This window comes from Erpetoichthys calabaricus, chromosome 13 (assembly GCF_900747795.2).
Source record: "Erpetoichthys calabaricus chromosome 13, fErpCal1.3, whole genome shotgun sequence".
Taxonomy (NCBI): Eukaryota; Metazoa; Chordata; class Cladistia; order Polypteriformes; family Polypteridae; genus Erpetoichthys; species Erpetoichthys calabaricus.
The window spans coordinates 2,756,373-2,771,102 of NC_041406.2; the positions used below are offsets into that span (position 1 = coordinate 2,756,373).

Sequence of the window (14,730 nt, forward strand, 5' to 3'; positions counted from 1 at the left end):
TAGCCACTTTAATAACGTCTCTGTTTAATATGGTGCCTTTCCTACCACTCCATTAATTATACAGCCCCTGTAACAACTGTTTTTATAGTGCCTTTCCTATCTCTTTATTAATTTTATATCCCCTTTAAAGTCTTTCTTTATTTTATATAGTGCCTTGCCTACCTATTAATTATACAGACCCTTTAACAGGTTTCCATTTTATATAGTGCCTTCCCTATCTATCTTTTAAATTATATAACCCCTTTAACATCACTTTATTTTTATAGTGGCTATTTATGTATCTATTCCTCTATTTTACTGTATATAGTGCCTTTCCTACCTATCACCACGAGTATTACCTTATTAATTATATATCCCCTTTAACATCTTTCTTTATTTTATATAGTGCCTTCCCTACCTATTAATTATAGAGCCCCTTTAATAAGATGGTATTCATGTGGTGATAGGTAAGAAAGGCACTATATAAATGAAAGAGTTGTTAATTATATAGACCCTTTAAATGTCTCCCTTTATTTTTACATAGTGCCTTCCCTATCTATATATTAATTCCATAGCCCCTTTAACATTGCTCTACTTTATATAGCGCCTTTCCTTTCCCTCTAGAAGTCACCTTTTCTTGCCAGAGGATGCCCGTGTGCTTCATGTGGCGCCAGAACTTCCCCGGACTCTTCATGTGTGCCACTTTGTCATCACAAACGGTAACGATTGGCAGCCTTTACATATCACGAGAGGCCTGTCTGTGGGTGAAGGCCATCTTGGCCCCCGTGTGGATGCTCATCTTTCTTTTTCTTAAACGGACCACCAGCAGTATGGGTAGGATGAGCGAGGCTGAGCGTTTGAGGTCCAACATTCACAGATGAAGCTGCTCAGACTGAACCTGAAATGCTGCTACTGCAGCTCCACTAAGTTCTTGAGATGTTTGAGGGATGGGGTGAATGTGCAGACTCCACACAGCGCCTGCAATTTGAACCCAGGACTCTGGAACTTTAGCACCGCACAGTCCAATTGTCTTCAGACGCTTGAGATTGTGTCTAGGCCGCTTTGACATCGCAGGTGTCCTCAGCCTCGCGCATCATGTCATGTCATAAGAAGCCTGTGTGAAAGACCCGAGGGGTCAAGGCCCAGCCCTAGACGGGATGCCAGTACATTGCTGTCATTTTTTCGCCAGTTTAATTTACCGAATAGCCAAATTTTACAAGGCGAGGGCTCAGAAGGACCACCTGTGCTTAAAAAATAGAACAAAAAAATGATGAAAGGGCAAGAGAGGCGCGCTCGGGGAAAACTAAAAGGGGGCGGGCACGCGCGCGCAGGAGAGCGCGCGGCCGGAAAAGCGCGTTCCCTTCACTCCAGTCCGTAGCGCTCTGCGCGTCTGCTGCTCTGTTCCAGGGTCGCCGCCAATGGAGCCATCCCGTCGTCGTCAACAGCAGAAGCAGCCGCCTGCGGTTATTAGGTGTCAGCCCGACGTCGCCGAGCGCGGATGCTGAAGCGACAGCAGAAAAGGTGGCGTGGACAGAGACAGAGCGACAAGAAAGAAGCCCCCTGAGTCACGCAACGAGCGGACTCGACGCAGACGGGGGGGGGGGAGAATCGGCTTTGCGGAGGCTGGAAAGCGTTTGACAAGCCCGGGGGGGAGGAGAACTGACTGCACCGAAAGGATTTTCATCTGGTAAAATGGATACTTGCGAGAAGGGACCACCACTAGAAGAAGAGTTTGATTCACCCGAGGAGGAAGAAGTGGACCCCAGGATTCAGGTAACATAACAAATACTAAGACGCCGTTTTGTTGGCAGCTCTTTCGACAACAACAACCGTCCGCCTGCTCGCCCGCCCGTCTGTCATTCCGTCCCGAAATCCGTTTGAGCGCCGAGGTCGGTAGCCGCTTGTCAGTACTGCCCGGTCCGAGGGGTCCTAACCCGGTATGGCTTTCATGGTTTCAGCCGCCCCGCGTCATCGGAGTTCCTCGGCCGTATTTAGGTCCGCAAAACGCTGCGGCGGTGACGGCGGGTTGTCCCTTCGACAGAGGCTGCACACAAACGGGCCGGTAGGCGCGCAGGCCGCCCTGATGAAGCCGCGTTCAGACGGGTGCACATTCACGAGACTTCACCCCGCCAGAGTGTCCGTGTTCCTTTGGTCTGAAACGCGAAATCGCACGCCGGTGTTGATCAAACGTCGGAAATCCATTTGAATGAGGCGCTGGTGACCCGCGCCGATCTCTTCATTCAGATTTCAGAAACTTAAATTCCAGTGCAGTGCGGCACGGTGGCGCAGTGCTTGGCGGTCTTGGCGCACGTGACCGGAGAGTGGAGTTCCACACATGCCGGCTCACCCGCCTTTAACTCGCAACCCAGAAAAAGGAGTTTGAGGTTAACCGGGGACGGAAATTCTAGAGGTTTGAGTGGTGGCCTGGTCCTGCAAACCTTTCAAGCCCAATGACAGCTGAAAACCCGCTGTGAGCGTGGGAAAGGCGCTATATAATTATTGTCCTGGTAAATCCTGAATGTGTCGCTGTTGACAACTGGCAATCTTCCTCCTACAGTGTAATACTTTTGGAGTAGCGGTGCTTCCATTGGTGTCATTGAATCCCAGGGTTCAATTGTGTAAATCTCAACTTGATTCTCCCCCACCGTAACCTATCGTGTATGAGGGACGAGTAAAAGCTTTAGATTCGTCAAAAAGTGTGAGCTCCAGTTTTTGACGTTTTACGGTCCCCTGATACTGAAAACATCGATTATCTTGATGGTGGGTGTCAGTGTGTCTCAGTCTCTTGAGGATGGTTTACAGCTAAAAGGGCAGGATGGAAAAAATCCCAAACTGGAAACTTCAGTCTGTTATGCGATGACGATGTGCTGATTAGTTTTGGAGCCAAAGAGAAAGAGGCACTCGAGAGGAGCCCTCAAATACCGGAATTCTGCAATTAATTAGGAATTCTTCTCGTCAAGTGCTATCATAATGACCAGAAAGGTCAGCTTCAGAGCGGTAAACGATTACTGAAATGCTAGAGAAGAGTTTGGGTCACTTGGTTCCTAAGGCGCAAAGCCCACCGACACTCACGTCTGAATTTTTTTTCTTTATCCCTTTTCTCAGACTGGGTGGGAGACGGTGGATCGGGTTACTTTGTACGCTGTGTCTGTTTATCGGTCTGTCCTGTCAATTTGTCTTTGGTTAATGAAAAGTTGATCGCATTAAAAAAAAAGAAATCATCCCAGTAAATTAGGAATGCTGTCAGTGGACTGATATGTAAAATATTATTAAATTGGGGTGGGGGTCCACCTTGGAGTGTAAAGCAGGGAGAGAAGTGGGGTGGAGGGATGTTTTTCCCTTCCAGTTTTAAGAACAATGATGAGTCAGGGTATTTTGGCAATATCAGTACACTTTAAAAATAGACCCCCCCCCCCCCCAAAAAAAAAATGCACTCCACCAAATCAGTATTTTGCCCCTCACAATGCTTTTTTTAAAAAAAAAAAAAAAAAAAAAAAAGTACATCTGGCAGCTTTGCCTGGAGAAAATGGATGGATGGTTGTAATTCATAAGATAGGCGGGCAGTGTGGCATACTGGTTAAGGCTTCAGACTTCACATCATGAGGTGGTTGGCTCAAATCCGAGACAGAGAGCAGACTTCACATCTGTCTTAATTCATCAGTGCCTTTCCAATCTGTTATGTAGCACACTTGCCTAACTGTATAGTGCACTTCACTTCTATCCATCTGTATAATATGCAGGGGTCCCCAACTCCAGTCCTGGAGGGCCGCAGTGGCTGCAGGGTTTCATTCTAACTTCTTCTTTTGGCTGTTTCCGTTAGGGGTTGCCACAATGGATCATCTAAAAAATTGTTGTCCGCATATTGATTTGGCAAAATTTTACACCGGATGCCCTTCCTGACGTAACCCTCCCCATTTATCCGGGCTTGGGACCGACATGAAGAAACACACTGGTTTGTGCATCCCCTGTGGCTGGGTTAGGTTTTCATTCTAACCCTTAATTAGTGACCTGTTTCTGCTGCTAATTAACTTCTTTTGAATTCATTTTAATTGACTTGTTCTTGAAGACACAGACCTCTCAATTGTTTTACTTTTCCTTAATTAGCAGCCAAACAGTAATGAGGCACAAAATGAGCCGAAACAACTGGTGTCCATCATACAATATCTGAAAATAAAGAAAGGTGAAGGTCTCAGGAATGCTGATCTGCTGCTCTTAGAAAAGAGAAAATCCACAATTTCGGAAATGTCTGCTATGGCACAACGAGAGCGGCAAAAAGTCGTGGAATTAAAGAATGGGTTTAATGAACGACAAGACTCTGTGCCTGATTAAGCAACTGGTTGGAGTGAAATTAGTTGGAGTTTGAGGCCCTGACTTAGGTGGTCTTCTGTCGGCTCCCTCACTTCACATTACACTTCCGTTTGGGTGCCGTTTAACGAAAGAAATGAAGCAATTCAGAGAAATGATGAAGAAATCTTAAAAAAATCAATTCAATTTAAGTGAATTCACAAGAAGTTAATAAGCAGCACAAACCGGGCACTCATTAAGAAAAGGGTTAGAATGAAAACCTGCAGCCACTGCGGCCCTCCAGGACTGGTGTTGGGCACCCTGAATAGTGCCGTTCTCATCTATCTATTATATAGCCTCTTTATTCTTTATAGTGCCGTTCTCATCTATCTATTATATAGCCTCTTTATTCTTTATAGTGCCTTTCTCATCTATCTATTATATAGCCTCTTTATTCTTTATAGTGCCTTTCTCATCTATCTATTATATAGCCTCTTTATTCTTTATATTGCCTTTCATATCTGTTTATCTATTAATTACAGTATATAGCCCCTTTTGTTTGTTTTTATAGTGCCCTTCCTATCTATCTGTTTATTATGTATTTGCATTAACAACTCTTGTTGTTTTATATAGTGCCTTACCTTCCTATATATTAAGTATATATTTCCTTTAATGTCTTATATTTTATTTCTCTATGTATTAATTATATAGCCAATTTAATGTCTGTGTTTAATACGGTGCCTTTCCTACCACTCCATTAATTATAAAGCCCCTTTAATAACTGTCTTTATTTTATATAGTGCCTTCCCTACCTATTACTTATATAGACCCTTTAACATCTCTTTATTTTTATAGTGGCTATTGTCTTTACTTAATAAAAAGTTGATCACAATAAAAAAACTGATCCCAGTAAATTACGTATGCGGTCAGTGGACTGATATGTAAAATATTATTAAATTGGGGTGGGGGTCCACCTTGGAATGTAAAGCATGGAGAGAAGTGGGGTGGAGGGATATTTGCCCCTTCCAGTTTTAAGAACAGTGATGAGTCAGGGTATTTTGTCAATATCGGTACACTTTAAAAATAGCCCCCCCCCCCCCCCACCAAAATGCACTCCACCAAGTCAGTATTTACCCCCTCACAATGCTTTTACATAAAAAAAAAAAGTGCATCTGGCAGCCTTGCCTGTTTGGTGGGCACCCTGTAATGGAATAAATAAGTGGAGAAAATGGATGGGTGGTTGTAATGCATAAGAGAGGCAGGCAGTGTGCCGTACTGGTTAAGGCTTCAGACTTCACATCATGAGGTGGTTGGTTCAAATCCCGCCGCTGGCACCATGTGACCCTCAACAGGTCACTTCACTTGCCGCCGGTGCTCCAAGTGGAAAAACTAAAGTAACGGAGCCGACTGTGTCTCGGATGTCGTGGGGCCCCTCAGATGAGGGCATCTGCCAAATTTTAAACGGCAAGGGCTTAATGAACGAGTCCCTCGTGTTTAGAAACTTGGCCGCGGCGTCCGGTGGTGAACGCTTTCAGGACAGGCAGCCAGCCCCACCACACCCCCCTTTGTAGTTTAGTCAGGGGGTCAAATGGATCGTCTTTGGTGTTTGTGTCTTCTTAGGCCCAACCTGACGTGTAAATTCTATTAAGGAGGACGGGTTGAAAAGTGAGACATCACCACAGTTGAAAGTGTGATTGGCACATGGGGGGGGGGGGGCGCGGCGGTTGGCATCTAATGGCAGAAAAAAATACAAAACAAGCAGATCTTTATAATTTTTCATCAGCAGTGATTGAAGTTCTGGAATAAATTCTCGGTCTGACATCAAATTCTCGTCTCCTCCCTCTCATATAGCGCCTTTCATATCTATCTATTGTGGACCACCAGGAGGCATACGGCTCACCCTCCAACCCCGACACAGGCAGGCTGAGACACCAGGCTTGCCAGACAACACACCGTTATTTAGGTAGAGAAGCGTTTTCCTTTTGTTCCAAATATATATAACACAGTTCTTTTGTTCCTCTTTCTTTCTCTCGATCTCCTCTATTGCCGATGATGTGTGGAGCTCCAGGGCACATCAGTGTGCTGCCCAATAATATGATGGCACAAGGCTGGAGTGAGCAGTGTCGGTGGTCCTGGAGGGCCTGGGCGAGCCATGTCAGTGGTCCTGGAGCAATGTTGGTGGTCCTGGAGGGCCGGGGTGAGCAATGTCAGTGGTCCTGGAGCAATGTTGGTGGTCCTGGAGGGCCTGGGTGAGCAATTTCTGTGGTCCTGGAGGGCCAGGGTGAGCAATGTTGGTGGTCCTGGAGCAGTGTCGGTGGTCCTGGAGGGCCGGGGTGAGCAATGTCGGTGGTCCTGGAGGGCCGGGGTGAGCAATGTCTGTGGTCCTGGAGGGCCAGGGTGAGCAATGTCGGTGGTCCTGGAGGGCCAGGGTGAGCCATGTTAGTGGTCCTGGAGCAAAGTTGGTGGTCCTGGAGGGCCGGGGTGAGCAGTGTCAGTGGTCCTGGAGGGCCGGGGTGAGCAATGTCGGTGGTCCTGGAGGGCCAGGTTGAGCAATGTCAGTGGTCCTGGAGCAGTGTCGGTGGTCCTGGAGGGCCGGGGTGAGCAGTGTCGGTGGTCCTGGAGGGCCGGGTTGAGCAATGTCGGTGGTCCTGGAGGGCTGGGGTGGCTACAGGTTTTTGTTTCAAACCAGTTGCCTAATCAGAAACCAGTCCTTGTCACTAGGAGATCTTCTTTAATTTCACATCTCGTTAGTGTTTTGACTCTGCCATGTCAGGTCACTGTCCTCTCACAGAACGGAGCAACTCCACAGTACGTCATCCAAATGATTCGAAGCCTAAAATGATTGAGAATTACTCATCCCTTCAGTTTTTTCTCTTCACTTTTCCTTTAAAGTATTTTATTAAATCGAATTGTGCATGATGAATACACACACGCTAGATCAGGGGTCCCCAACCTGGGGTGCAGCAGAGAGGATGGCTGTGTTGTGATTCGCCCTAACCGAGTGAGTTGCATTGTCTGAATTCATTGCGGTGCAGTTAGAGTCTGGCAGTGTGTCGTTATTATCCGGTCATTTATTACTCCATGCTCCTGTTTTGTGATATGAAATGAATTGAGTACGTGATTATCACCTGTGACTCAGACACAACTGCAGCTTCTTGGGGGTCCCTCACTGCAGATGTGGCGTTCATAAAGGTGGATGACTTTTGTTTTTTAAAGAGAATGGAATCTGGACCTTGTGATGGTCCGTAGAGATGTCCAAGGTCTAGTATTGATTTCTGTCCACGCCCTGATTGTGAAATGTCACTAATTTTGTGGTTTGATTGACATTTTTGCCAGTGGGGGACAAGGGGGGACCGAATCAGATGCAACAACATGCTGCTTACACTCGGCCCATCTCTCCTGCTGGCAGTCCTGGCATTGGAAACTGTGTGGCTCATCTGTTTTTGAACTACCATCCATACTGATGTTCTTTGGGGGTACAAATCTCATTGACCGTGTTGCACCAGTATCCATTGGTTTATGGGGGTCTCCAATCCCCCAAAGCCCTCGATTGCTGATTGTGTGTCATTTCCCCTCGCTGCTTTGCAGGATACCCCAACTCCTGGATCGTGAATCGAGACTTTAAGCTTCACAGGGGACATGTTACAATAACGGATTTTTAGCACTTTGTTAAAGTGCTCCACCGTATCAGCCTGGCGACTTTCTATTGTTAAATTTGTATTCCAGATTTGAGGTGCATAACAGCAGAAGGCCTCTCGCCTCACCACTTCTTTTAAGTTTAGCTCTCGGTATTCTAAGCAGACCCTCATTTGAAGATCTAAGGTTACGATTTGGTGTGTAAGGTGGGAAGAATTTTTGAGAGATAGGATGGAAGGCTTTGTAAACCATAAGCAGTATTTTAACATCAATTCTAAATGGCACAGGTAACCAGTGTAGTGACGCTCAGACTGGCGTGATGTGCTCAGATTTTGTTTTCCTAGTTAGGATTCTGGCCGCTTCATTCTGCACTCGTTGTAATTGATTGTCTTTTTTTGGGTGGTCCTGAGAGGAGTGCGTTACAGTAATCTAGTCGACTGTAAACAAAAGTGTGAACTCATTTCTCAGCATTCTATTGCTATATTAAGTGAAAAAATGCTGTCCTAGTAATCTGATTAATATGCGATTTAAAATTTGTTTACAATTTAGAATTCATCCCCCTTTTTCTCTAAACACACTTTTGCACATTGTGGCCAGAATATTCTGTTTTGACCTCATCAGTCCACAGGACTTTTTCCCACAATGCCTCAGGCTTGTTTAGATGTTCATTTGCACACTTCAGGCACTGAATTTTGTGGAGAAGGATACAGGACAGGTTTTCTTCCACTGACTCGATCATCCATCCATCCATTATCCAACCTGCTATATCCTAACTACTGGGTCACAGGGGTCAGCTGGAGCCAATCCCAGCCAACACAGGGCGCAAAGCAGGAAACAAACCCCGGGCAGGGCGCCCGCCCACCACAGGGTGCACACACCAAGGACAATTTAGGATCGCCAATCCACCTAACCTGCATGTCTTTGGACTGTGGGAGGAAACCCATGCAGACACGGGGAGAACATGCAAACTCCACGCAGGGAGGACCTGAGAAGCAAACCTCAGGTCTCCTTACTGCGAGGCAGCAGCGCTACCCACTATGCCACCGTGCTGCCCTCTGACACTACCATGAAGGTCATATTTGTTGAGAACAGTGGACCACCACTTCAGAGTCGGCTAAATCTTCTTTTGCAGTCAAACGGAGGTTTTTATTTGCCTTTCTAGCAATCCAACAAGCGGGTCTTTCAGATAGATAGATAGATAGATACTTTATTAATCCCAAGGGGAATTTTTTTTTCAGAAAGTTTTCTTGGTTTTCCTGACCGCCACCATTCCTGTTAACTGCCATTTTTTAATAACATTACAAACTGAGATAATGGGGACCTGAAAAGGCTTCACTGTCTTCTTGTCACCTTCTCCTGCTTTGTAGCTGTCAATTCTTTGATTCTTCAGAGTGCCAGGCAGCTGCTTAGAGGAGCCCGTGGCTGCCGATTGTTCAGACGAGGTTTGAGGAGTTTGAGAATTTCTGCAGGTTTGGCATTTTACATCACCTAATGATGACTGTGAACGAGCTAATGAAGGTCTGAGACCACCTTGGGAAGCGTGATCTGGGACCTCGGATATCTTGGGGTGCCCAAACATTTGCATGGTGTTCGTTTCCTTTTTTCACTGTACAATTATGCCAAACAAAACCAGTGCACTAATCTTGTATAAAATGCTGACAAGAAATGGCTCATCTTGAACTTCAGTTCATCTTCTGCTCACTTAACAGACATTTAAGGAAGGGGGCCCAAACGTTTACATGCCACTCACTGTATGCCTGAGCTTAGCAAACCGTCACCGTCATCGTAACTGGTAATGCACACGGACTTTGAGGACGCCACTGTTTTAATTTATTTACTTTTTTTTCTCCCCAGCAGGGGTTTAAAAGTTCCTTCAATGTGTGTGAATTGTCACTTTGCCGTATGTAAAGAAGAAGAAGCTCTAATGAGTAATCCCTGAAGAGGAAAGTCAGTCGTACGGATTTGCCATTAACAGACACCCCCCCCCCCCTTTTCATAATGCGGCCCTCTGCCCCTTTCACATTGTAAGTTGACTGCAAGAAACTTTGAGCTGATTTGATTACTTGGGTCTCGTGACACGGATGTTGTCCAATGACCTGCTCATTAAGCACAGTTTGAGAAAACAGCGGTCATCTCTGCATCACAAAGTTCAGTCAGGAAAGGCAAGGATCTAAACACGGCGACTGTTCCACGTCAGACTCGTATGTGCGCATGTCATGGAGAAGCCGCTGAAGGAGCTGCAGTGCAGCCACAGAATCTGAGGCTCCAATTGCACTTTTGGCCACCGCCGCTGCTGTTTCTTCTGCCGTTGCTCCATGTCTGTTTCTCATTCTCGCACTCCCAGTCTCCCATTGGATAACAGATGTTTTTAGGAACCTTTATGGTGTCACACTTCGTCTTTAAGGTGTTCAGTCCACCGTAGTGGCCTTTTTATTTAATACTAGTTGTGTAAGCCCATGCTGTAAAAAAACAAACATGGATTCTTGCTCTTCAACCAATCAATCGCCTCCGTTGTGTATCCGCGGCTAAGCGAGTTTCTCTTTCCTTGGTGGTTTCATTTTGGCGACAGTCGCTTCCTTTGAGCCTCATACTGTAGCCTCACACAGACAGACAGACACACACTTTCACGCTTAGACGTTTATATAGTGTCACGCTTGGGTCACAGATTTGCACAGAGACACAGAAGATGGTAGAGACAGGAACTTTATTCAAACACTGCAAACATACATTTGTCTCATTTTCAAAAGCTTAAACTGTGCTCCTTGACAAGACGGAGATGACAATTCCGTCTCACAATTAAAAGAATGCAAACATATCTTCCTCTTCAAAGGAGTGCGCGTCAGGAGCAGAGAATGTCAGATAGAGAGAGAAAAGCAAACAAACAATCCGAAACTGAGAGGTGCTGTTAGGACTTTTAAGTCTGCGAAGTCCCGCGATTATCACGCGGTAGATCAGCCGCAAGTAAGCCCAGCAGCAAGGGGGCGATGTGAAGGTAGCCTTTCAGCGTCTGTTTTTAACCTGTAGGGGTGCGATCAGCCCCCCAGCTCACAATATATAAGACTAGGGGGCTTTTTCCCCCCTGCTTGCTTTGCTCACCAATCCCCGGACGGGCCCTTCACGATAGTCGCTTTGCGGATCAGCCACTTGCGTATAGGGATGCGGATGTACAATTTAAACAGATAGTTCTGTTACGCATGTGTAACAATTCCCATGAAAATAACAAACTATAAATTTCGTGTAAAGTGCGATACTTTTGGACGTATGGATTTGTATCCATTATTGGATGTAGAATTTCTAATACGTCCGATTGTGTAACTCTTTCGATGCTATGCTGCATCGCTTCTCCGTGATCATAAATCTAAACCTGACCGAATTGTGGTTTCTTTGAAATTAAACTTGTCGTAGCTTTAATTATTGCGGGACCACAGATTCTCATAGCGTGTGGTCCCTACGCTTTGAGCATTGAATGTTGCGACTGCGAACAGATTATTGTAGACTCTGATATTTTGCCTGTAGTGTTTGTGGATTTCACTTTCACCAGAAGACAAATCTTTTAATTCTCGCAGATACGTCTCATCATTGAGAAGAAACGTTTCCCTGACGACAACACGAAGTAGACGATCTACAAGTCTCTGACTTAAACTTTAAATCCAAACAATAACTACATATTTCTGACATATCACTTATGTCCACATATTCAATTTCTTTTCGCTATTCTCTTATTTCACAGAGTAATTTCCGTTTGTTATCACTAATGCGATCTTTACTATCATTTTTGTGAGTCTTTCGAATTTTACTACTTTCATCATCTCCAACCTGCTCTGCATGTGTACCGCGACAACATTTCTGAACCTCTTTACGACGTTCTACTTTGTCTTCTACTCTTTGTCTTTTATTTCTGCCTCCGCTTGGCCCTGCGAGGTTTTCAATTCAACTTTCCGAATTTGCACTTACAGTGCATCTGGAAAGTATTCCCAGCGCTTCATCACTTTTTCCACATTTTGTTATGTCACAGCCTTATTCCAAAATGGATTAAATTAATTTTTTTCCTCGGAATTCTACACACAACACCCCATAATGACAACATGAAAAAAGTTTACTTGAGGTTTTTGCAAATTTATTAAAAATAAAAAAATTGAGAAAGCACATGTATATAAGTATTCACAGCCTTTACCATGAAGCTCCAAATTGAGCTCAGGTGCCTCCTGTTTCCCCTGATCATCCTTGAGATGTTTCTGCAGCTTCATTGGAGTCCACCTGTGGTAAATTCAGTTGACTGGACATAATTTGGAAAGGCACACACCTGTCTATAGAAGGTCCCACAGTTGACAGTTCATGTCAGAGCACAAACCAAGCATGAAGTCAAAGGAATTGTCCGTAGACCTCCGAGACAGGATTGTCTCGAGGCACAACTCTGGGGAAGGTTACAGAAAAATTTCTGCTGCTTTGAAGGTCCCAATGAACACAGTGGCCTCCATCATCCGTAAGTGGAAGTAAGTTCAAAACCACCAGGACTCTTCCTAGAGCTGAGTGATCGGGGGAGAAGGGCCTTAGTCAGGGAGGTGACCAAGAACCCAGTGGTCACTCTGACAGAGCTCCAGATGTCCTCTATGGAGAGAGAAGAACCTTCCAGAAGAACAACCATCTCTGCAGCAATCCACCAATCAGGTCTGTATGGTAGAGTGGCCAGACGGAAGCCACTCCTTAGTAAAAGGCACATGGCAGCCCACCTGGAGTTTGCCAAAAGGCACCTGAAGGACTCTCAGACCATGAGAAAGAAAATTCTCTGGTCTGATGAGACAAAGATTGAACTCTTTGGTGTGAATGCCAGGCGTCACGTTTGGAGGAAACCAGGCACCGCTCATCACCAGGCCAATACCATCCCTACAGTGAAGCATGGTGGTGGCAGCATCATGCTGTGGAGAACTGGGAGACTAGTCAGGATAAAGGGAAAGATGACTGCAGCAATGTACAGAGACATCCTGGATGAAAACCTGCTCCAGAGCGCTCTTGACCTCAGACTGGGGCGACGGTTCATCTGTCAGCAGGACAACGACCCTAAGCACACAGCCAAGATATCAAAGGAGTGGCTTCAGGACAACTCTGTGAATGTCCTTGAGTGGCCCAGCCAGAGCCCAGACTTGAATCTGATTGAACATCTCTGGAGAGATCTTAAAATGGCTGTGCACCGACGCTTCCCATCCAACCTGATGGAGCTTGAGAGGTGCTGCAAAGAGGAATGGGCCAAACTGGCCAAGGATAGGTGTGCCAAGCTTGTGGCATCATATTCAACAAGACTTGAGGCTGTAATTGCTGCCAAAGGTGCATCGACAAAGTATTGAGCAAAGGCTGTGAATACTTATGGACATGGGATTTCTCAGTTTTTTTATTTTTAATAAATTTGCAAAAACCTCAAGTAAACTTTTTTCACGTTGTCATTATGGGGTGTTGTGTGTAGAGTTCTGAGGAAAAAAATGAATTTAATCAATTTTGGAATAAGGCTGTAACATAACAAAATGTGGACAAAGTGATGCGCTGTGAATACTTCCCGAATTTGCACTTACTGTAGATTATTATTGTTGTTTTTTGAATTCTTTTCTCACCAACGCTTTTGGTCCTTTTTTCGACGTGCTGTCCTTTCTTCTTCGCTTAGTTGTTGACGTGTCATCTAGAACGTATAAAATTATTGTCCAGAAAAGGACCACATTGAAGGAAACGAATAGATATGTCTAAAAAATACTGTCCAGAAAAGCTTCTTTAAAGGATGAAATGGAGGACTTTTCATAAACGAATTTAAATGTGGAAAACAAACGAGGTGAGAGTGCAGGAAGTGTGTCTGACAATAGCATTCACACGAATGAGAGGTGAGAGGACCATAGGCGTAGATTTAAATGGCAAAAAGTCTCATCTTGCAGGACTTGAAATTCTCTCTGAGAAAGTCTCATCCCAGGATCTCCTTTTATAATAGAGAGATTTGTAAAACTCGCTTACTTTTTTTTTCTACGATCTTAGAACGTATTTGCTGACGGGTGGTGTATATTCAGTGTTATGGTTTCCCAGATTCCTTGCAGTAACCATTAGAGCTGCACGACAAATGGAGTGTTAAGCACGATTACAAGTTCGACTGCCATATACCTCACCATGGAAAGTGACGATTACTTCATTCCGTTTAGCTTTCCTCTTCTCCCTGATGTTGCGTTTTCCCCGATTACAAACCCCTCAAAACAGCCAATGAGTGTTGTGACCCACCACAGATACGTTCACAAAGGGAGAGTGTGATGGCGAATCCGTCATCAGACATCACACCTGCACTTCAGAACGGGTCATCCGCCTGAAGCTAAGCATATTCAGCCTGGCCAGTACTGTCGAACTTTCTAGAAGGTTTGTTTTTACTTTCTCGTAGGAAAGTATTGTAATCGTCCAAAAATCCGACCTTGAGATTTTGATGAATCTCAACATTTTAGACCTCCCCGAGTCTGAAAATACCATTTTTGGAATTGTGTTTTAACACGATAACTCGAGTTCGCTTTCACTTCGGTCAACCAAATTTTGCACGCAAGTTTTAGGTACAAAGCGTAGTATCAACTTTTGGGCTATTTCCACTAACAGATAGTGATACTTTACCTTTAATTCATGCAGCTGCAGAGTCTGATTTATTCAACTTTACTTTTATAATAATTGTTCAATGTATTTTTGATTTGATTTGTTGTCGATGGTTCTTAATGTACATAATATAAAAATATAATCCTTGTCTTGCGGTTTACTCCTCAAATATCCATCCCTACCCATATCTGAGTATATGAGAAAGTCACGGGGAGAGCATTCACGATT

At 44.9% G+C, this 14,730-nt stretch overlaps 1 protein-coding gene across 1 annotated transcript in view; it reads left to right on the plus strand.

Annotated features, from left to right (window-relative positions):
• The first annotated feature begins 1,321 nt into the window (after positions 1–1,321).
• LOC114663934 (SH3 domain-binding protein 5-like) overlaps positions 1,322–14,730 on the plus strand; it is a 95,284-nt gene continuing 81,875 nt past the window's right edge. The window contains exon 1 of the mRNA XM_028817887.2: positions 1,322–1,752. Coding sequence (XP_028673720.1) covers positions 1,672–1,752 — 81 coding nt within the window. The 5' untranslated portion in view covers positions 1,322–1,671. The remainder of the gene's footprint in view (positions 1,753–14,730) is intronic.